At 34.1% G+C, this 22,455-nt stretch overlaps 1 protein-coding gene across 3 annotated transcripts; it reads left to right on the top strand.

Annotated features, from left to right (window-relative positions):
• The first annotated feature begins 3,441 nt into the window (after window positions 1-3,441).
• Window positions 3,442-22,101, top strand: LOC141392060 (ubiquitin-conjugating enzyme E2Q-like protein 1). 3 transcript variants are annotated; one of them, XM_073965002.1, is made up of 6 exons: window positions 3,486-3,745; window positions 3,840-3,890; window positions 14,977-15,301; window positions 15,363-15,480; window positions 18,575-18,924; window positions 18,985-22,101. In XM_073965002.1, the coding sequence occupies exons 3-6, from the start codon at window positions 15,129-15,131 to the stop codon at window positions 19,067-19,069; spliced, it is 726 nt and encodes a 241-aa protein (XP_073821103.1). In that variant the 5' UTR covers window positions 3,486-3,745; window positions 3,840-3,890; window positions 14,977-15,128; the 3' UTR covers window positions 19,070-22,101. The 3 variants fall into 3 exon arrangements, with proteins under 3 accessions (XP_073821102.1, XP_073821103.1, XP_073821104.1); XM_073965001.1 differs by lacking the exon at window positions 3,840-3,890 and having other exon boundaries at window positions 3,442-3,653; XM_073965003.1 differs by lacking the exon at window positions 3,840-3,890 and having other exon boundaries at window positions 3,489-3,653; window positions 15,363-15,402.
• Window positions 22,102-22,455: the final 354 nt, after the last annotated feature.

Raw genomic sequence — 22,455 nt, 5'->3', positions numbered from 1 at the left:
AAGTTAATGTTTATTAAAATTGATTTTGTGAGTTAGTTGAAGAAAATGTAGTAAAAATAGGTCGGAGTTATTCTTCTACATATTTTAGTAAAATTTCACGCAAAAAATCACATTTTTTTATCATATAACGGAAGATCAAGTTCAAATAGATTTTGGATTCATTTAAATGGGGTATACTCTTCAAATAAAACTCTATCGGGTAATACTATGTTTACATTTACGAAGTCCACTCGATTTCAGCTGTCAATTCCTTTGCGTATACGTCAAATAAAAACTCATCTGAAATCAATTTAAATTTTTTCATTCGAGTATTCCTAAAACTTCAAAACAATATACACAAACTGTGTACATATGTATGTGTGTGTGGTGTTTGAATAATTTGTCAAACAATTTTAAAAACAATCGAATTCAATGATTTTTAAAATTATTTTTGGAACATTTGTATGGAAATAATTATCATTGAAACAAACATTTTATCATATCCGCGGAGAAATATTGGTCCTTCATTCATTTTTCGCGATTTTTATAAAATGCTCAAAATTGGCGTTGTAAACAATTTCAAAAAGTATTTATGTTTTTCTTGAAAAAAATTTGGAACGACACAATAGGTGTGTTCGTTTACTCAATAATTTGCACAAATTTGTACAAGTCCAGTAACTTCTTTTAAACGACTAAGGTCTTTTGCATTGTACTGTAGAGTAAACGAACAACATCCAGTAACAATTTGTACAAACTTTAAGTAAACGAACACACTGAATATTTTCTTTGACAATTAATTTTCAATAACAACAATGTTGTTTTTGTAAATTTGTTAGTTGTTGTAATTCATGCATTTACCTTATATGAACATGCCTTGGTTTTAGGAATTCAGGAAAAACAAGGGTTCTATAGATTTTTTTCATTTAAATCTACCTCTTTACTTATACCATGTATACAGTGAATCACAGTCAAAAGTATCCACTTCACTTTCTTTCATTAGAACTGCGATTGCTAAAGTGGGGTACACACGATCAGTTTTGACTGTCAGTTTTGCTCAAATAATCGGTTGCTTGCCAATGTGGTCGTTCATTTGTGTCAGTCATCAGGCAACCACAAAATATTTTGTGGTTGCTGGACGGTTGGACAGTTATCGATAATTGCGAAAAATCGAACGTCAAAACTGATCGTGTGTACTCCGCTTAAGAGTTGGTTAATTATAGCGATTTCATTCCTTTTTATATTTTTACATTAGTGTCTTAACTTAAATATAATAAAATAAAATTAACGAAATTCAGGTAAATTTAGATAAAATAAAAATGGTGAAAAGTATGCACTCTAAAAGTTTCATGAAACAAAAAGGATTTTTTTAGGGGTTTGAGCCCTTGGTATGACATCCTTTGTTATCCTTTATACCTTTTAGCCTTTTTGGCAAAGCTGGGGCAAGATATCTGAATTTTCCCCATCCCAAATCCCATTTTTTCAGCGCCTAAATTTCAAATTATCCTTTCAGAATGTTTAAATAATACATCTTATCCTTAATTCCTTCGATAAAGACACGATTTCCTACACTGGAAGCACTCATTCAACGCCATACCACAACAGAGTAGAGCTGGCAAAAAATCGATGGCACTATCGATAAAATCGATTATTTTTTAAGAATTAAATATCGATAGATAGTTCTGCCTATCGATGTTAGCGGAACAAAAACCCCCAACATAAAATTCATTGAAATAAATAGAAATTTCGCTGCTTTTCGGTTTTGTGTGTGTGTGAAAGTAAGTCCGTAGTCACACGTACACATTTTCGGAAAAGTAGAATGTATTTTTTTTAATATACACCAAGACCTCGCTTTGCGTCGTAGATACGTTCCAAAAAAACACGACTCAAAATGAAACGACGCAAAGCGAATTAAGATTTTCTATGGAAAACCATGTTAAGTTCGGAGATAGGTTCCAGGCTAGACGACACTATCTTTTCTTATGCCCACAATTTTAGGTGGAGGAATTACTTAAACACTAGGAACCCTAAACGCCAAATGATAGCTATTTTGGTCTAATTCGGCCAGAAAATGTAGCTAAAACAGTCAAAATACTCGGGCGGTATCGCTTTGTGAGGGCTATAACAAAACGTGGACCAATGTCAAGTTTCTACATCGCTGGGAACACTAAATGGCAAATTAAGCTAATTCGCTCTGAAAATGTCGCTAAAAAAACTGAATTTGTGCGGTACCGTTATATGGGGGCTTTACTAAAACGTGGACTGATTGAGCCCATCTTTGAATTTGATGTAAGTTCAGACCAAATACATATGTGTGCAAAATTAGAGTCCTCTATCTCAAATCATTCGAAGATAGCGTGATTACAACAAACGGACGGACATGGCTAAATCAACTTCGAATTTTACGCTGACCAAGGATATATGTGCGAGTATATACCTTCTTTACAGGGTCACAAATGGCAATTTCAATGCGTTACAATCGAAAAAACAAATGTTATATACCCTCCAAGTTTTTGTGGAGGGTATAAAAAATAAGACACTCAAATTTAAAACAACGCAACATCGAAAATCGCACGACGCAGAGTGAAAATTAGTACTAACTAAGCAACGACGCAACTTCGAAAACAACGCAAACTGAAACGACGCAAAGCGAGGTCTTAGTGTATCTATAAAATAAAAGCAATTGTTTATTCTCCTTTACATTTCTGTGAACTACTTGTACAAAATTCCAAGAAAAGTATTAACATTTCCGCCATTTTCATCTCCAAATTAATGGTGTTGACAGCTTACCGATAATATCGATAGTAATCGATATTTTAAACTATTATATCGAAAATATCTAATGTTGGGAATATCGATGGTTTGCCAGCTCTAGTGTGTACCCCACTTTAGTGTGGCTCGGGACTTATACTATGTTTACATTTACGAAATCCACTCGATTTCATCTCCCAATTCCTTTGTGTATACGTCAAATGAAAACTCATCTGAAATCGATTGGATTTCATTTGACGTTTGAGCAATGGAATTGACATTTGAAATCGAGTGGATTTCGTAAATGTAAACATAGTATAACACTATGTTTACATTTACGAAATCCACTCGATTTCATCTGTCAATTCCTTTGTGTATACGTCAAATGAAAACTCATCTGAAATCGATTGGATTTCATTTGACGTTTGAGCAATGGAATTGACAGTTTAAATCGAGTGGATTTCGTAAATGTAAACAGTAGGGGTGTCTTTTTACTTACTAAATGCAGCTGAAACATTTTTTTCAGCAACTTTTCCTTTATACATCTGTCAAAATCTGCAACATTAGTAATAATTATTACAAATTATCTCGTAAAAAGACACAGCTATAGTATAAAGGGATTTGACATTTCATATTCGAACAGCTGGTGTGAAACCAGTACCTTGGTAATTGTGCCATGGTACCTTTTAAATGTGCCTAGCATAGGTTATCGATAAATTTATCGTACGTGAACTTATCGAAAAAGTCGATTTGTATGTACATATATAAAAATTACAACTTTACATGTCCTGTAATTTAATTGAGTTAAATAAAAAACAATTTCCCCAATATATCCGCTGTAATTAGAATCCGACGAAGAACAAGTACGATTGTTTCGCAGCAAGCCTGTAAAATGTTTCGGTGTTGCGTTTCGTAAAAGTGAAAAAGTGAGTAAAATCAAAATCTCTTTTCTACCAGCGACATTTGGAATAAAATTCTGGGGAACAAGTTGCGTTTACGCACTACCCGAATTAAAAATGTATGTTTTTAAATAGCAGGTGGCCTTTGTCTGTTGATTTAAGACCGTCTCACAAAGATATTTCAGGTGCTAATGTACATTTTTCTCTAAGTAGCCGGCCTTAACAAGGGGATTTATTTTCGCAACTTCAGAGGCCCATATCTCGGTAAGTATGGACTTCCCCCGGAAAAGTTTATATACAGTTAGGCAAGAAATGTATTGCAAAACCCAAAATTGTAGAAAATTTCATATTAATTGTTGGTTTGTGCAAATCTCTTGCTATATGTCCTTACATCAATATTCCGTCAAAATATGCAAAGGTTGTTTGCGATTTATAACAAATACGGTCAAAAATAAGAATTAACTACTATTTGGGGCTGACAATAAAAGTATTGCAAAAATTACCAAATCGATGGTTTCTTCGAGAATTACCAAAGGTGTGTTCCTTAATGAGTTGTCTATCCACTTTCATTGGAGCGTTAATGAACTTCGTTAAACCAAAAATAAAGGATCGGTATGTTCCACTCTAAGGATACTGGTTCCCCAATTTTTAGTAAATCTTGATCCTACGTTGGAGGAACTCCAAAAAGTTTTTTGTTAAATTGGACCCAAACATTTTATGAGGGTTGATATCAGGATGTAGGCCCGATGTATTTAAGAGTTGTGTGTTGTTATATTACATCGGCAATTTACACAAATAAGATTAACATGTCATTATCTGGTCTTTGGAATGGTGGTAGTTGACTTTGTTTGAGCTTTCGGGATCGATTTTTCTGTCTTTCAGACTAATGACTATTAAATATTTCTTAATGATGTCAGTGGGGATGTCTTCCCAATCATTATTCCATGCTAAAGAATATAGTACCCAAATATTCGGTATTCCAGCTTCTCCAGTAGCGGTTTAATTTCCATATTTGATGAGTTTTATTGGATTTGGCGCAATTTTTTGGATTTATTATGATAGCAGAGGATAATATCTATCCACTTAGTAAAAATTAAATCATATCAATACCATTGAGAGGAAATAGTGGTCTGTCGTAGGTCGTTCCAAAATACTACGCTGGTGTCAATTTTTTCCATATACTTTCCAGAGGTATTTTGATGTTCTCAAAGCCAAAATCGGACTGTTTTGCATTGTTCCATTACCATACAATACATATTGAGTCAAATATTCATTCTTTGCCTACTTGTCTGTGGCCTATTCGTCATTGTTTATTGTTAATATGGTCCCAGGCGTTTTTTACCTGTCTGAAGACCCTCCATGACGGCATTTTTTATCACTGAACTTTATTAAATTCAATAGTGTTAGTGTATTATTAGCCGCAGAAGTCATAAAAATGCATAATGACATCAAAAATTTGCAAAATTTTTATAGTTTTATAGTACTGATTTACCCGTTGCAATACTTTTATTGTCAACCCCAAGTAGTAGTTAATTCTTATTTTTGACCGTATTTGTTATAAATCGCAAATAACCATTGCATATTTTGACGGAATATTGATGTAAGGACATATAGCAAGAGATTTGCACAAAAAACCGTATAGTTTTTACATAATTTGTTGCCATAAACGAACAATTAATATGAAATTTGCTACAATTTTGGTTTTTGCAATACATTTCTTGCCTAACTGTATTTGTGATCAGGACAACAAGATCTACCTGTGGTAATTTTTGCGTCAGGTGGGAGAGTATTCTATTTATGCCGCGAATATTGTTCATTTATTTATTTTGCAAAACGTCTTATATGTCACTAAACTAAATTTTTCTCCTAATTTCAATGAATTTTTTATTGATCATTAAAAGATTTTGTCATTTTTACCTCAGGGACTCAATTCTGTTTCTATGAAAATGTGAAATGAAAAATTGTATAAAAAAAATAAATGTTAATATTTTGAAGTCCTTACTTTAATGCAGGGTCGAGCTTCTTTGCTTAGACCGTATAGTGAGGGCGCCCACTGAGTTGTTTCTGCATTTGCTTCTCTCTCTCACGTACAGCGTAAATGAATGAAAACAAACAAAAACATAATGTGGTTGTTGCTTTTTTCACTCATACGTTCATACATGTCTTCGCTTTGGTTGTATTTCTATGGTCGTCGCTGCTTTAATGACAAATACCTTCGCCTCTGTTTTGTGTATTAAGGCCCCCACTCATTAGTCAGTCTGACTGCCAGCATTTATGGTAGTATGTGTAAATTTTTGAAATTTTGAGAATGTATGTGTGAGTTTTCCAATCAAATCAAAATAGTTTTGATTTCAAAATGAACACCCATCCATGGTATAAGTAAAGAGGTAGATTTAAATGAAAAAAATCTATAGAACCCTTGTTTTTCTTGAATTCCTAAAACTTCAAAATAAAAGCAACAAGTGGGTTTGTTTACAATGCATTTTTTGAGCATTTTATAAAAAACTCGAAACATGAATGAAGAGTTAAGTTTTCTCCACATAATCGAGTTTTGGATATGATAAACCGATTGTTTCAATGCAAATCTCACCAATTTATTCCATACAAATGGTTTAAAAACAATTTTAAAAATCATTGAATTCGATTGTTTTTAAAATTGTTTGGCATATTATTCAAACACCACACATACATACACAGTTTGTTTATATTGTTTTGAAGTTTTAGGCATACTCGAATGAAAAAATTTAAATTGACATAAAGCTTTGGCTAACCTTTCTTATTAAACCATGCACCCATCAGTCTGGGTGAATTGTGTTTATTTTCAAATTGTCAATAAATAATTTTGAAAAACAGAAATAATGTTGGTGTTGGAACACAAAAAACGTAGAATTCATTCATTTTTGGAGGAGAAATTCAAGAATTTTAGACTTGACTGATGGTTCGTGCTACACACTTGTCAGTCACACATACAGAAAGGGTTCATCGGACTGACGGCACAGACTGATAAATGAGTGGGGGCCTTTATGCCGGGCATACACTATGGGCATGCAGGACAGCATTTGTAATAGTATTAGTAAATTTTGAAGTTTCTGAATTTGGGAGTAGTTTTGGCAGGATTGAAATCAAAATAGTTTTGATTTTGTAAATGAACCCCTTTCAATCCGATGAATTTTGTTTATTTTCCAAGTAACCAACAAATAATTTTTGAAAACAACAAATATTATTTGTGAGGAAATTAAAAATTTGGAAAACTTCAACCCAAAATCGAGTTCTGGAGGAAAATTCATCATTTTTGCAATATGGATTGAAGGAATGCCATACACTATTCAATCACACACTTATACAAGGGTTCATCGGTTGCTGTCCTGCATGCCCATAGTGTATGCCCGGCATTAAAGACATGTAAAATGCTAATCAAGAAGACCAGCAAAGCTTTCAATCTGTACCAAGTAGATGTCGACTGTAGTCAAAAATAACATTAACTATTAATTACTTTGGTTCAGTTCACCTTAAGCCATTTGGTATAGAAGCCAGATAGGTGAAAACTTTAGTATCTCCCTAAAAGAAATGTTTGCGAGTGAAAAGCTTATGCACAAGGGTAGTGGTGTAGGGTATTACATAGTCGGCGCCGTCTCGTCTATAGCCTTCGCTCACTTGTATTAAATATATATTATTTGTTCGTTTATGACAAAAAATTATGAAAAACTATACGGTTTTTTGTGCAAAATTCTTGCTATTGGTCCTCAAAACAATATTCTGTCAAAATATACAAAGTGCAATTTATAACATATGCGGACAAAAATAAGAATTGCCTACTCCTTTTAGGTGGCAATAAATGTATTGAAAAGGGAAAGGCAGTACAATAAAAATAATCATTTTTGCAAATTTTTGTAGTCATTATGCATTTTCATGTCTTTTTCGGCTAATTATGTTCAGTGATAAAAAACCGCCACGTCATAGAGGGTCTTCATACAGGTAAAAAACGCTTGAGACCATATTAACAATAAACAATGAATCGGCTAAAGACAAGTATGCAAAGAATGAATATTTAACGCAATATATATTGTTGGAAAGTAGACCAATGCAAAACAATCTGATTTTCGCTTTGAAAACGTCAAAAGTATAAGGAAAATAGTTACTGTTGAAACGACCAACAACAGAGCACTATTTCATCTCTCAATGGTATGGGAATGACTTGATTTCTACTAAATGATATTATACTCTGCTATCATAATAAACCCCAAAAAGTACGCCAAATCTAATAAAACCCATCAAATATGGAAATTATACACCTTCTAGAAAAACTGTTATAAAGCTAAGTAATTTTGGGTAGTATATTTTTTACCAAAGAAAAAAGTATGCGAAGGCGGGGTCCACGGGCATAATAATGATTGGGAAGACATCCCCACTGGCATCATTAGGAAATATTTAATAGCCATTATTCTGAAAGGGAGTAAAAGGGATCCAAAAAGATCAAACATGTTCAACTGTCACCATTCCAAAGGCCAGATCATGACACATTAATCTGTGTTTGGGGTCCGTTTAAGGAAAAGAAACGCGAGAAATGTTCTCCAACGAAAGATCAAGATATAATAAAAATTAGGGAATCAGAACCAGTACCCTTATAGTGGAACATGCCGAGCCTTAATTTTTGGTTTAACTAAGCTCAATAAGCTCCAATGAATGTCCAAAGTGGATAGACAGACACCTCATTAAAGAACACGCCTTTGGCAATTCTCCAAGAAACCGTCGATTCGGTAATTTTTGCAATACCTTTAATTGTCACTCCCAAATTGTAGTTAATTCTTATTTTTTATAGTATTTCTATAATTCGCAAATCAACTTTGCATATTTTGACGGAATATAGTTTGAGGGCTAATACTAGCAAGAGTTTTGCACAAAAACAGGTATAGTTTTTACACTTTGTTGCCATAAACCAACAATTAATATGAAATTATTTTACAATGTTGGTCTTTGCTCAGGGCGACGAGACCTACCTGTGCAAAAGTTTCCCGATCGGAGCATAGTGCGTAAACTCATATGCCATTTCTTAGCACTAGTTTAGGGCTAGATTCAATACTCTCCCGACTGGTGGAGAAATCTGAAATTTTTACCACAAGTAGATTTGTTGGGACGAAGTCGATACTTCCCGCTACATCCCAGCGAAAATTCGGATCCGTTAGTCATTACGTAACCCATTACAAAGTAATGTAAACAAGCTTCTTTTCGCATTAAAAATAATCCGAAAAGTAATGGGTTACTTCTTAAAAAATTTTCAAGGCAAACCTACTTACTTTACTCCTTACTAAGTAATGAGGACGGTGTTACAGTGTGTGTGTTACAGGGTTGCGTGTTCAATGCTCACCGTCAGCACGCGAGTTTTTTAAATTAAAAAATAACAGTCCGTGGTGCACATGTGCACTGCACATTTAAGTTCTTAAGCAACCTTTAATATTCGTGTGCGTGGCACAGTGTGTAGAGTCTTTAGCTAGAAACAAAAACAAATTCTCTACATCAACTTTTCTAAAAATAGATTTTTTTTCACCTAACTTTTCAACAGAATAACTAGAATAACTAGTGGTCATAAAATAACTAGAAACTGAGTGCGACATGCCCTTGTAAAAATATTGGGGAAGAAAGGGGTTTGTGAGTAGTTACGGCTGCCAAAAATCCCTTACAAAAACCATGATTTTGGGAGGACTTTTTGGGCTTCTGAAGTTTCCAAAATTCCCACACAGAGGCACTGGTTGTTTAAATGCCACTAAAAAATGGTCACAAAAAATGAAGGTAAAACCATAAGGTACGTGTTTTTCTTGCGTTTTTTTTTTTTTGATTTCCTTTAGTTTACTCTTTTTTCTGTCCTTTCACATTTATAAAATGGTATCATTGAGCTAATATGAATCGGGATAATCGGGGAGCAAGTCTCCCTTGTTCCATATGGGATGTTTGTGGAACGATTAAGCCTTACAATGAAAAAAATCAAGTATGTAGATAATTAACACACATCCCACGCTGAGATTAGTTAGAAAAAATGTAAAGTGTTATTCTAAAAATTTATACATATTTTGAATACAAAGAAATGATAAAGTTGTATTACACTGCAAAATTAGCTGTCCTTTTAAATCAGCTGTCCACTACCGTACACTTGTATGGGAAATTTTTGTTTTTTTTTACAATTATGGATAAAGTAAACTTACAATTTAATGATGTGTACGATGGAAAATATCATATATGAAAGATATAGATGATATTTTAAAAATTATATAAGACTTGACTTCGTTGCGCTATGGGCCCAATGACAGATTTTTGAGGCAACAAATCACTGGAAGCTGCTGGACCTTTCAAATTTAGCCCCGATGTTTTAATGAGCATAAAAATACATATGCAAAATTTGGAAGGAATCGGTTCAGATATAAGTATAGCTTTCATATATATGTTTCAATCGATTTTATATTTAAGGCGCACTAAGGTCACAATTTGCATCCGATCGCTTTAACATTTGATATTGTAAATCCTGTTCAATTTAGAATCACTACAATAGTAATTGTGACCTCCATCATTATTTGATGATTTGGAAGTAGAATACCGCGATCGCGGACTCCCCCACAAAGGGTTTTAGCCAAACGCGAAATCTCAGAGATTATTAGACGTATTGGTATACAATACAATAGTAATTGTGACCTTCATCATTAATTGATGATTTGGAAGTAGAATACCGCGATCGCGTCCGATTTTTGAATACTTTATAATTACAGGTTACGATTTTTAAATTTACCCCCTGTTTTTGTAACTTATTTTTGTTCGTTCGTCTATATTCGTAATAATTTAGGCATCCATAGCTCAGCCCCAAGAAGACATACACATCTAATTTTTCGTATACCCGTTCCACATATCGTTAAGAATTCCTCATTTAAAAATCAGCACTCTACATTTGCGCTAAAGCAAGTAAATCGATCTACAAAATTTGACAATTCGTGTGAGAAGAATAAAATTTTTTACAAAAACTGGGGGTAAGTAGGTTTTTGTAGTCCCAATGCTTTGTAGAACTCGATTAAGATAACTATCAAATTTGGCGACTTGTGTCATATTGACAAGTCCCACTCCCAACAAAGACCAATACTTAAAAAATATCCAAATTTTCAGTGTCACGCTATCTGTAAGTATTTTTCTATAAGTTTACGGATCCATACGGGGATAAAATTTTCTACACATATAGTACTCACTATTACCTTCTACCGCATATATAGTTTCGCGAATACGTCGCAATACCGAGAGTTCTAATCTAAAAAACCATATAAACTACACAAAAAATACACGTGCTCGTGAAAGACAAACTAGAAATATATAGAGCCAAATTTAAAGCAAGATTTATTTCTTCTTGCTATGTTTACATAAATGAACTCGTTTCATAAAAGGATTCAACATCCTCACAAACCAACCTCCTCTATTCTAGTCAATTATTACTAAGGTTTTTATTACTTGTTTCCTTATAAAAATTCACAATGTACAATCATTACTAATAATGTTACTCTTGTGCCAGACATTGACAATAACGCATGAAATTATTTTAGCTTTTAGGAGAGAGCGGAGGTGAAGGCGCTCCCTTTCTTCTTACCAATAAGTTCAAAACATTTTCATGAAAATTAAGTTTATTTTTGTAACATATACGGCCTTTTGATATACATATATGTACATATATAGAATATGTCAACATTTCGCGAATTCTGAGAGGGTGAAACTCGAATTCTTGTATGTTTTGTTTGGAGTAGTTGAACATCCCTCCCGCTCCTTGCTGGAGTAGTTTCAATTCATGCATTTAAATCAAAAGTTTTCTGTAAGGAGATGCAAATTTATATGTTTTTTTTTTACCCATTATTATGATGAGTATTTTGTTTTGATTGGAGTAGTTTAACAGCCTTTCCTTATTAATTTTAAGCTACTATATTAAGTCATGGAATTTGTTATTTTAAACTCAAATGTAGTATACAGCCCTAAGGTTGAAAGACTGGGCATTATAAAATGGAAATAAATTGAATTGAATTGAATTCATCGATTGTAAATTTTTTTTACCATACATATTCTTTTTGCAAATATAGTCATAACGTCGGTGTCATGATTAAGTGTTCCATACGCCATTTTTAACATTTTCAGATAAAGGTACCATACAAGGTTTTGAAACATGCTCTTTCAGATTTTGTAGTCGGTTTTTCTCTATCTCTTATATATTCTGAGATATTCAGATGTTTCATTCGCACACATTCTTCTTTCGACATACAGAAACTGGCTGTTAGTCGCAATCTATATTAATGTTATGAAAATGTCAGCGGGACTTTGCAAATTATAAATATGGACATTGGCACAGATTACTGAGGTTGAATATTGGTCATATATGTACACCCTAGTTTTCCCGTAGCAATGTTTGCGGTGGCGTCTCTTTTTACCTATGTATTTATAAATTAAATTTGAAAATCTTCAATATAGGTTCGAATTTCCATATAGTTACCATAATGCGTGAAATGATAATTTTTTAAGAAAACAAGGTTGTTATTTTTTTATTTTTATTTATTGTTGTTGTAACTGCTTATTATTATGTTTGTATGTTCGTTCCTCTGTTCAATCTGGTTCTGGGTCTATCTCCAGTTCCAGGAAAATGGCTGCTTCGATGGGATGTAACCACAGATCCACTGGAGTTAGATGGGTATGTTTGGCGGGGCATTTGAAAAGGCGTTTTGTATCGTGCGGACCCATGCCCGCTTACTAGGCAGATGTCTTGCTCGGCGCGGTCGATTTCCGCCCGATAAGAATTTAGGCGACTGCAATATCCCGAGCGTAGTTGAGCCAAAACTACTCTAGTTTGTCGTGGCAGCTGACGCTCCTCAGCTGCGATAGGTGGCGGATGTACTCCGAGGACTTTATACACACAGTATTTACTTATGGCCTTAGCAACTGCATTCGTGTGAATACTATTTAAACCTGCTTGATATACCTTTTGATCTAGGGGTTTTATACTTTATTGTTGGACCTCCCTTTCTAGAGCATGAATATCCTTCTGATATGCCTGAAATGAGTCGGGCCTAGCCAGCAGACGGTGATTGGGATGGCTCTCACGGTAACACCCAAGCAAGTACTGCAACGAAAGCATCTCATTGTGTTGCTTTACTGGAAGAATCTTTGCCTCCTCATGTACATTGTCCACTGAAGACTTAAGCACCCTGTTGCTGTTCTCAGGGCGGCATTCTGACAGGTTTCAATCGTTTTCCAATTCACATCACATAAAGTCGGGGACCAAACTGGCGCCGCATAGTTTACCACAGACCGACCTATCGCGTTATATGTGGTTGTTGTTGTAACAGTGTTTGTTATTATGTTTGTATGTTCCAGTTCCAGGAAAGTGGCTGCTTCGATGGGATGTAACCACAGATCCACTGGAGTTAGATGAGTAGGTTTGGCTGGGCAGTTGAAAAGGTGTTTTGTGTCGTGCGGGCCCATGCCACATACTGGGCAGATGTCTTGCACGGCGCGGTCGATTTCCGCCCAATAAGAATTTAGGCGACTGCAATATCTTGTGGTCAACAAGGTTTCTTTATATGCACCCAAAGTGCTGCCGGCTAGGGACTTGAGGACCTTGTTCCTACTTTTCAGTTTGTCGCAGATAGCTGTGGCTTGCGCGCACGGCTTGAAAATAGTGTCGAATGTGACCACTAAAATTTTGGGGAAGTTTGTGATCGGAATTCTGCTACCGTCGACCACGACATTCAATTTTCTTCCAAACGGCGCTGTCCATGTGGTGAACAGAGTGGCTGTTGATTTTGTGGCGGAAAGATCTTAAATAGGAGTTTAGTCTCTCACAGATGTCATCAGGGAAGGTAACTGACGCCAGGATCGTGCAATCATCCGCATACGTTAAGATCTCGATGCCGTCTGGAGGGGAGGAATACAGGAGAGGTAGAGGTTAAACAGTTCCGGAGATATCGCCCCACCTTGGGGAACTCCCTGTTTCAATCTACGGGGTTTGTTCCTGAATTCCACGTACGACTGGCGTCCACACATATAGTTGACTATCCAACGTTTCAAGCTTGGCCGGAGGTTGTCTGCTCAATGTTCTCAAACAGCGTGGAGTGCCTGACTGTATCAAAGGCTTTTGGTAAGTCAAGCGCCACCATCACTGTTCTATCACACGGCGGTCTCTGGTTGAGTCCTTGACAAATATATTTGGAGATGGCGTGCAGCCCTGTTGTCGTGCTGCTCACGGAATCCATGCTGATGATCAGCAACTTGATATCTAGGGGCGTCCTCATTGACCGTGCAAAGCGGGCTAATGTCAGGCTCTTAATCTGAGATACAGCTATTTCTCGGCGGGATGTATACGTTCAGTAACTCTATCTCGGCAGTTCCACACCTGACTGCTACCCCCATACATTCCATGTACGGGTCATTAGAGACAGGCTCTGTATTGTACAGACTGGTGCAATAGGAAAGCTGATGCCCCACCTCCACTTCTGGTGCGATCCTTCCTTAACAAGTTGTAACCATCACAACGTTGTAACCTACAGTTGTTGTTGAGCTTGGTTTCTTGCACCGCCGCGACCTAGCTGTTCTTCCGACTCATGAAATCTACTATTTCCTCTATTGCAATTAAATTGCAAAAAGGATGAATTTTCCGGGATTGGGACAACAACGGCTGGTGTTAAAGGCTGCATATGCGTTTGTTGTCGAGGTGACTGCGGGGGAGTCTCATAATCAGACGACGGGGGAGTTTCGTAATCCGATGACGACTCATTGGGGACTGTATTCACGCAGCATGCAGCAACATAGTCCCTGTCGAGTCCCTCACGTGGACAAGTCCAGAGCAACCCCTTAGATGCACCCACTCCTGACATCTTTTGCATCTCACTGAATGTTGTATATGTGTGAAGATGCGAATGTGACAAACTGAGCACAAATAAATTGGTCCTGGATTTTCTTCGTCCCAGCTCGGACCAAAAGAATTCGGAGCTGCTCCTAACACAGAAAAACGAAACAAATACAAACACATGTACACTGAATTTTGTGTACTTTTTAAATTTGTTTAATGTCCCACTAAACATCGCATATTTCGCATTGTGCGTCGACAAAAAAAATTAAATAACTAGTCTTTTTTTACATTGATCAATAGCCCGATAAGACGATTTCTTAAAAATTATGCATAAATTTTAACATTTCAATAACTTTTAATTATATAAAATAATAAACAATACAATTTTTTGCATACATACAACCTGATCTTTCCGAACTAACCTATCTTGTAATTTACTGTACATGATTAAACGTATTTATAAAAAAAATCTTTTATTGAAATTTTTCCTCGCAGATTTCCCTTGTTCTACAATGTACTAACTTTAGACTGATTTTAAATACTTGTGGAATATTACTAAATATAAAAAAGAACAACAAAAAGCCCAATTCAATAATAGTTTTAATAAAATAAACCACCGATTATTATTCGAATCAAGATTACCTTAAATGACCATGTCTCGTTCTAAGGAGAAAGTCGTTTCTTCGTTACGTAAAATTTTCAAAAGTAAAAACCCTTCAAATGAGGAGTCTGCAGACGAAAAAAAACCTTCTGAAGCGGTGGATGGCACGGCACGGCATGGTGATTCACCCGGAAAAAGAATGAGAAGATTGGAAAAGAAGTAAGAATGTGAATACGTGTATCCATCAAGTTAATCAAATGTAAATAAACTATATTTTCAGAATTAAACCGACATCAGTAAACCCAACACCTGATTACAGCGTAAGGGCAAGAAGACTTATGAAAGAATATAAGGAAATACAAAAAATGCAAAACTGCAAAAATGATGCAGTATTCACGGTAAGAAATTATATTCTTAAAATGAGTGACGTACGATTTTATTCACCTCAAAAGTTAATGTTACCTAATACTATTTGCATAGAAAAATAATTACCTATCTACGACAGCGACGATCTTTGACTCCGTATTACCCAAATCCGATTTAAAACAAACAATCGCGATAATTTTTCTTTTCATTCGTAGAAACAAATTATTTAGCTAGATATATGTAGAAAACGTTTTAAAACTTAGAGGAGAACTGGATTAATTTTGCCAAACTTTATCATTTTTAAAATTGTTCCTTTCTTGTTTGACCTTGTGTGTGTTCTGATAATACGGCCGAACACAGGAAGTTACATATGAGTGTCCATACAAACTATGGAAATGCTTAACTAAACTCTGCTATTCTTCTGCCAATCGGCCTATCCTGTATTTTTTAATATAGTTGATATCCACTAACTGATACATAGTCTAAAATTGCTTGTTAAACAAATAGGATTTAAAAAGACATTCAGGGCAATCATGATTAAAAATTCCGCTCGCAATTTGTTCCCTTTCCCCAACTTTTTATTTCCATATTTAAGTCCAAAAATATTTTTGTCGAATCAGCGAGATTATTCCATAATTAAGTGATTCTAGTAGTTTTCTACGTTTAAAATTTAAAAAAATATTTTTGAGCGGAAAATTCCGAGGGAAATACTTTTAGATACGTTTTGGAACAAAATTGTCAATATTTAAGTTTATAGCTGTCTGTTAACAAACTTTCTTTGGTGGTAGCCATAGCCGAATTTTCCAATAAATTTAACGCTTATTATATAACAAATATACAACTTAATGGACTGTTGATTGAGTTCGTTGATTGTTTAAAATGTTTAGGAGTTATACTCGACACAAAACTTGATTTTTCATCGCATATAGATGCGTTATACCCCAGAGTAGTTAATATGCTTCGGAAATTGTATTCTACTGAATTCTATTTGCCCCTTTTTGTCAAAAAAGCTTGCTTATTCTATGTTAATATCGATCATTTCTTATGGTACAGAAGTGATATTGGGTACAACGCATGAAAATTTTGTAAAAGTAGAAAAACTGTTCAACATGATTGTAAGATATGTTTATAACATGCGCCGATCTCAACATATTTCGGAGCAGGCAATGATTTTCCTAGGAGTGCCGTTTAATGTTTTTGTTCAGCAACGAGTTGTTTTATTTCTTTATAAATCGGTAATTTTTTAACTACCCGGTTTCCTGCGATATCGGCTTGCTTTCTTTTGATCTACTAGAAACACACAATTAATTTTTCCACGTTTTTCCACATCTTTATACGAAAGATCTTTCATTACTCGCACGTTTGAGGAATCAACTTCCTGCCGAGCTATGGCTGTTTTCGTTTTCCAGAAGTGTATTTCGACGAAGGTTTGAAAGCTTTGCTGTTAATAATACGATGGGCTGGTGTGATATTATAGTCACGTTTATATCTTGTAATTTTTTATTGTAGATTCTACTATAGTGGAATTACTGATGCATTGATAGGCCATATGTAACATTAATAGGCCATATGGCTTCTTGAAATTCGAATGATTCTATTTGTAATTCGAATTATTTCATTTGTAAATCAAATTATTCTATTTGTAATTCGAATTATTACATTTGTAATTCGATTTATTTTATTTTTATTATTCCATTTGTAATTCGAAACATTTCGTTTGTAATTCGAACAACTAAATGCAACAAGATGTTTTTTTTTTAATTTTGTTGTTCCGAATTTCAGATGGAATAATTCGAATTACAAATGGAATTCTCGAATTACAAATAAAATGTTACTAATTACAAATGGAATAATCGATTTACAAATGAAATGTTACGTCTGGAATGATTCGAATTACATCTGAAAAAGGTGTAGGCAGATCTGTGAGATTCATTGGAGAACGTGCAAAGTCTCGTCATTTTTCTTCCAATAAATACTTTTAGACTATTTTTGAACAACACCTAGTTATATTAAAGTTGATATCAACCACTTTGTACTTCATTTTATGGATCAAAGGAGGTAAAAATTGTAATATTTCTACAGAATCCAACATTTTTTGCTTGGAAATCTTAAAAATAATAAATTATTCCCAATTTTTTTTCTTAAATCTGGTTAGTAGTTTAGCACAACTATAAATATTGTTACGATATTTATATACGAGGTCCTTAATGGTATTAATAAATTAAAATGGTCAAATTACAATATTCTTAAGAAAATTTCTTGTTAAATTGAGTTGGCTCTATTATTTTTCACACATTCGTACAGGCCCAATCATATCTCTGCCTACCTAATACAACATCGAATCTCAAATTGGACAAATGTTGATTGAATTTTATTTATGGGACACAAAATGCGCCATAACACACATTTAGAAACGTTTTATACATTGTAACGATTGTGCCTTTATTATGTCGCGCATCAGCGTATGTTACGTTAGGTCTGTCTGGTTACTTTTCCAGCAAGAATTGTCCAGCAAATGCTTTCTTATAGAGTAAGAAAACTGTACAAAGTAAAAAGACGGCTTCCCAGCAAAAACCTGCAAGCAATCAACATATTATTAAAGGAACCCAAGCAAGTAAAAATGTTGTATTTTATGGAAAATAAAAAGAAAATTACACAAAAATGAATTTTCCATTTTGCAACATTGTTTTCCAAAAAAGCAAAACAATTGGGCTTACTATTTCCACACTAAAATAAATCACCGAATAATTATAAACAGATTATTTTCAGGAAGTAGTAAACTTTTGTCGTGAACAAAATTGTATGTGACTCGTTTATTTGTGTAAAAAATGAAATTAAACACCAACAAATAATATTGTTCGTTTGTTTTCATTATTTCTTGTCGCTGTGAAAGGAAAAATCATTTACAATCACTGTATTCTATAAAACTGACACAGACATGGTTTTATAGAATAACACGCATACAATTGATGCGAATTAAAAAAAGACGCTAATTTGAATAAAGCTCATGAGATTTTCAAATTCGCTCTCAAATAGTGACAGAAAAAACATTGTACATATTAGCAAATATATTTATCTTGGCGGTAATTGTAATAATGACACAATATCTATTTGCTTCGACACAAGGTGGAACTCATAAATGATAACCTCTACGAGTGGCATGCTCGTTTGCACACCGTTGATCCGGATTCTAAGTTAGCAAAGGATATGGTCGAATTGAATGTTCCATTCATTTTATTGCACTTAACATTTCCCGACAACTTTCCCTTCGCCCCACCATTTATGCGTGTTGTTGAACCACACATTGAAAAAGGTTATGTTATGGACGGAGGTGCGATTTGTATGGAGTTATTAACACCACGCGGATGGGCTAGCGCATATACGGTCGAAGCGGTTTTAATGCAGTTTGCGGCGAGTCTCGTTAAGGGACAAGGCAGAATAATGCGCAAACCAAAAAATACCAAAGAATTCAGCAGGTAATATCAAATATTTCATTATTACATATAATATACTGATATTATATCTCTTATTCACAGACGTCGTGCAGAGGAAGCATTCCGGTCGTTGGTCAAAACCCATGAAAAATATGGGTGGGTTACACCATCTCTATCTGACGGCTAAAGTCATTATGTGTGTTTTATTCAAATGTTGAGGTTCAGTATTTAATGCACGGTGGCATATACATATGTAAATACTTCGTATGTATTAACCATTATCGTTTCAATATATCTGTATATAAAACTCATTTAAAACGTTATTTAAGAAAGCAGAACGACAGTTTTGTTATAATACAGTAAATTTAGGGATGTTTAAAACTCATTCGGATAAGAATTTGTATGTTTGAATTAACAAAACATTTTTTAAACTTTTTGTGTATGGGAACGCCCCAATGAATTCAAATTTTTACCAAAGACATAAATATAATGAGATGGGAGATTTAATTGTTGTCATACATCGTTAGATGGCTTTAAGGCATCTACGTATAACATAAGCAAAAAAGAATTAACAATACATTTTTATGTATGGGAACACCCCAATGATTTCAAATTTTTACCAAAGATGTAAATATAATGAGATGAGAAGTGGCAATCAGATGTATTTTTACGTTTTTGTAAATTTGGTTTACAAAATGTAATAGGGTCTACTCATGAAATTTAAAACTTCGAAATTTGTTACCATAAAATACTTCTTTTCATCCTAAACATGTAACAAAAATGACCTACTACAGTTCTGAATGCTTTATATTAACATTTTCATTCCAATTAGGTCAATTTTAGAGGATTTTCAAAATGTTTTTGTTTTCCGGAGAAAATTTTTAGAACGACCCTAGTATTCAATATTTTCTTTGACATTTCATTTTCAATAACAACAATTTTGTTTTTAGTTGTTGTAATTCATGCTTCTACCTTTTATAAATGTGCCTTGGCTGGTAAGCCGACTAGTTTTTTGCGTTCTTCCATTTTTCCGTTCCCGTACTTTTTAACAAAGTTCAATGTGGAACTCATTTTTAACAGTTCGCTCTTTACTACATTTACCATTAAAAAAGTACGGGAATACACATATTATAATAACATAGACTAATGAATTGTATAGACAAATAAATGCTCTCACCAATGTTGTTAACATTGAGTTTGAGTGTTGAGTGTTTTGGTTTGAGTCTGAGTAATCCTTTGTCTATACAATTCATTATTCTATGATAATAAGATATGTCCCATCTTATTTATTATATTTATCTCTTTGCCATCTGTAAATATTGCACGTACGAAATATGCAGTTTAATGTTGCTATTAAGCCAAAGATGCGGCTGACTTCATAAATGCAACATGATTCGTCACGTTGTGCAATATTTGCCAAATTTGTGCAGTGTCACCACTTGTACTGCAATTTGACATTTCTTAGTACTGTTATGTGAACTTACATTTGCGAAGAAAAGAAGAAAAATACATAATAAAAAATTAGAAATGTCGGATTTGTGTTATGTATTTAATATTATCAATTTATTTTCAATAAAAACTGAATTTTACAAAAATGTAAACAAAAGTAAAGCGTTCTTATGAACGCAGTAAAATGACTTTGTCTTTACGTTATATTGTCATCACTTACAATGCAAATATTGCATTTATGAAGGCAGCCTGCCTTTCGGTATAACATAAAAAGGAAACACTATTGTTGGGGATCATATTTTGAACTGATTACAATGCGCTGGGCACAGGAGGCATGGAAAAAGTGTTGATTTTTAAAAAAGACAAATTCACCCTAAAGAAGAAAATAAATTAGAACATATTGACAAATTTTGCCTTCAAAAGCTGTCTCGCCTATGTACAAAAGATACCACATGCACAGCAGTTGCGGATCTGTAATCTCCTTTTGTGGACTGGGACGAAAAAGATTGTATATTTCACCATTCAAACATACTGGGGTTGCTTGATTTGTCGTTACCACAGCAGCATTTAAGTTCCTCAACTTGGTATCTAGTTACATAGATAGGCTGACTTGCTTTGTGTTGTTTAAACTTCGTCAAAATATTTCAGTTGCACACTCATACACTGTTCCTCGAAAATGCAACTAAATGTATCAGAAATAATAATGATACATGTTTGCTTTTTACCAGCTTTTTTTTGACATTTTGAAACAGCTTCGCAGTTGTTAAGCACAACGACGTTAAGAAACATAATACTTCGCAGATTTCCAGTAATTTGTAAAGCAACTGACCATACGGAAGTCAGCCATATTTCATTGACGGTTTGTTTTTGATTGCGCCTTGTGTTAAAAGTTGTGGAATTCGCGGCAGGGGAAGTTTTAAAAATCAATAATGAACTATGTTTAGATGAGGCTATAAAATCCGGACCTGATCTAAGGAAACAAAACCCAAACCGGGATTTTGTCTTTTGGTTCTCTAATTTCATAAAATGTTCGGCAGAAGTTGTTTGCACACGATTGCACGGTGTAATTGTATACGTATTCACGTATTTGTAACTTTTCGTTTTTACCCAACTCCAGTTGCGTTGCCAACAAAAATTTAATAATATAAATTTCCGCATTTAAATTCCTACTTTTTTAGAATTAATGGGTCAGGGTCTTAAACACTGATATTGAATGAATACGAGAAAAATTTCTGTCGTTTCACTTTATTTAATTGTATGATTTTCTCTTCTGGTAACGCAACTACAGTTGAGTTGTTATCCATAATCGACCCCTAAATCAACATAGATCTGTAATGTTTCTGTTGTATTCTGCCTTGTTTCTGTTATACACAAAAATCTCCTATTAAATGCTAAATTGCTCTACATATGCATTTTGTTCAGTCTTTACAATTTTATGTCTTTGTAGCCAACTGCAATGTAATACTGAGATTGTTGTTTAACATATTTATAAGAACTTTAGATAGAATATAAGATTTTGCTCATTACATATGTATGTAGTTTTTTATAAATTTTTATTTGTGATATTTTTAGTAGGACAACATTTTGTTTGTTTTTATATTGGAAGAAAGCTTTGATGGCAATGTCGAAAGAATTATTAAAGTGATTTATTTTGTGATTTATATGTATGTTAATTGTTACTATTATTATAATAAGGTCATACTTAGTATCTCCATAAACGTCCATGTTTTGTTAAAATTAAATAATAAAACATATTTTTTGTGAAATAAACTGAATTAATTTTTGAATCCACGAAAAATAAGAAGAAATTGAAAAGTTCACTGTTAGTTGTGAAATCTTAGAGACATTGACTGACTTGCAAGATTACCAGTAATACACTTCCACTTTACAGAATTTATGTTTTATGGAAAACATTTTTTTAGTTTTCATTATTTCGGAATTTTAAGAAATTTGTCGGTAAGTTAGTGGTGTTGATGGTGGTTAATGGATGTTAAAGGTTACAGCATGTTCACACAAGCGTTTGAAGTACTTAGTATAGAGTTGGGCAATATACAGTGTCGGACAAAACTAAAGCCCACTTCGGTAATTTTTTTTCGAAATTATCATTTTTTAACAAAACAAGGT

The sequence above is a fragment of the Musca autumnalis genome, unplaced genomic scaffold, assembly GCF_047663935.1.
Source record: "Musca autumnalis isolate F117 unplaced genomic scaffold, ASM4766393v1 scaffold_2, whole genome shotgun sequence".
NCBI classification, from domain to species: domain Eukaryota; kingdom Metazoa; phylum Arthropoda; class Insecta; order Diptera; family Muscidae; genus Musca; species Musca autumnalis.
This window is presented reverse-complemented; position numbering and strand designations above follow the sequence as displayed.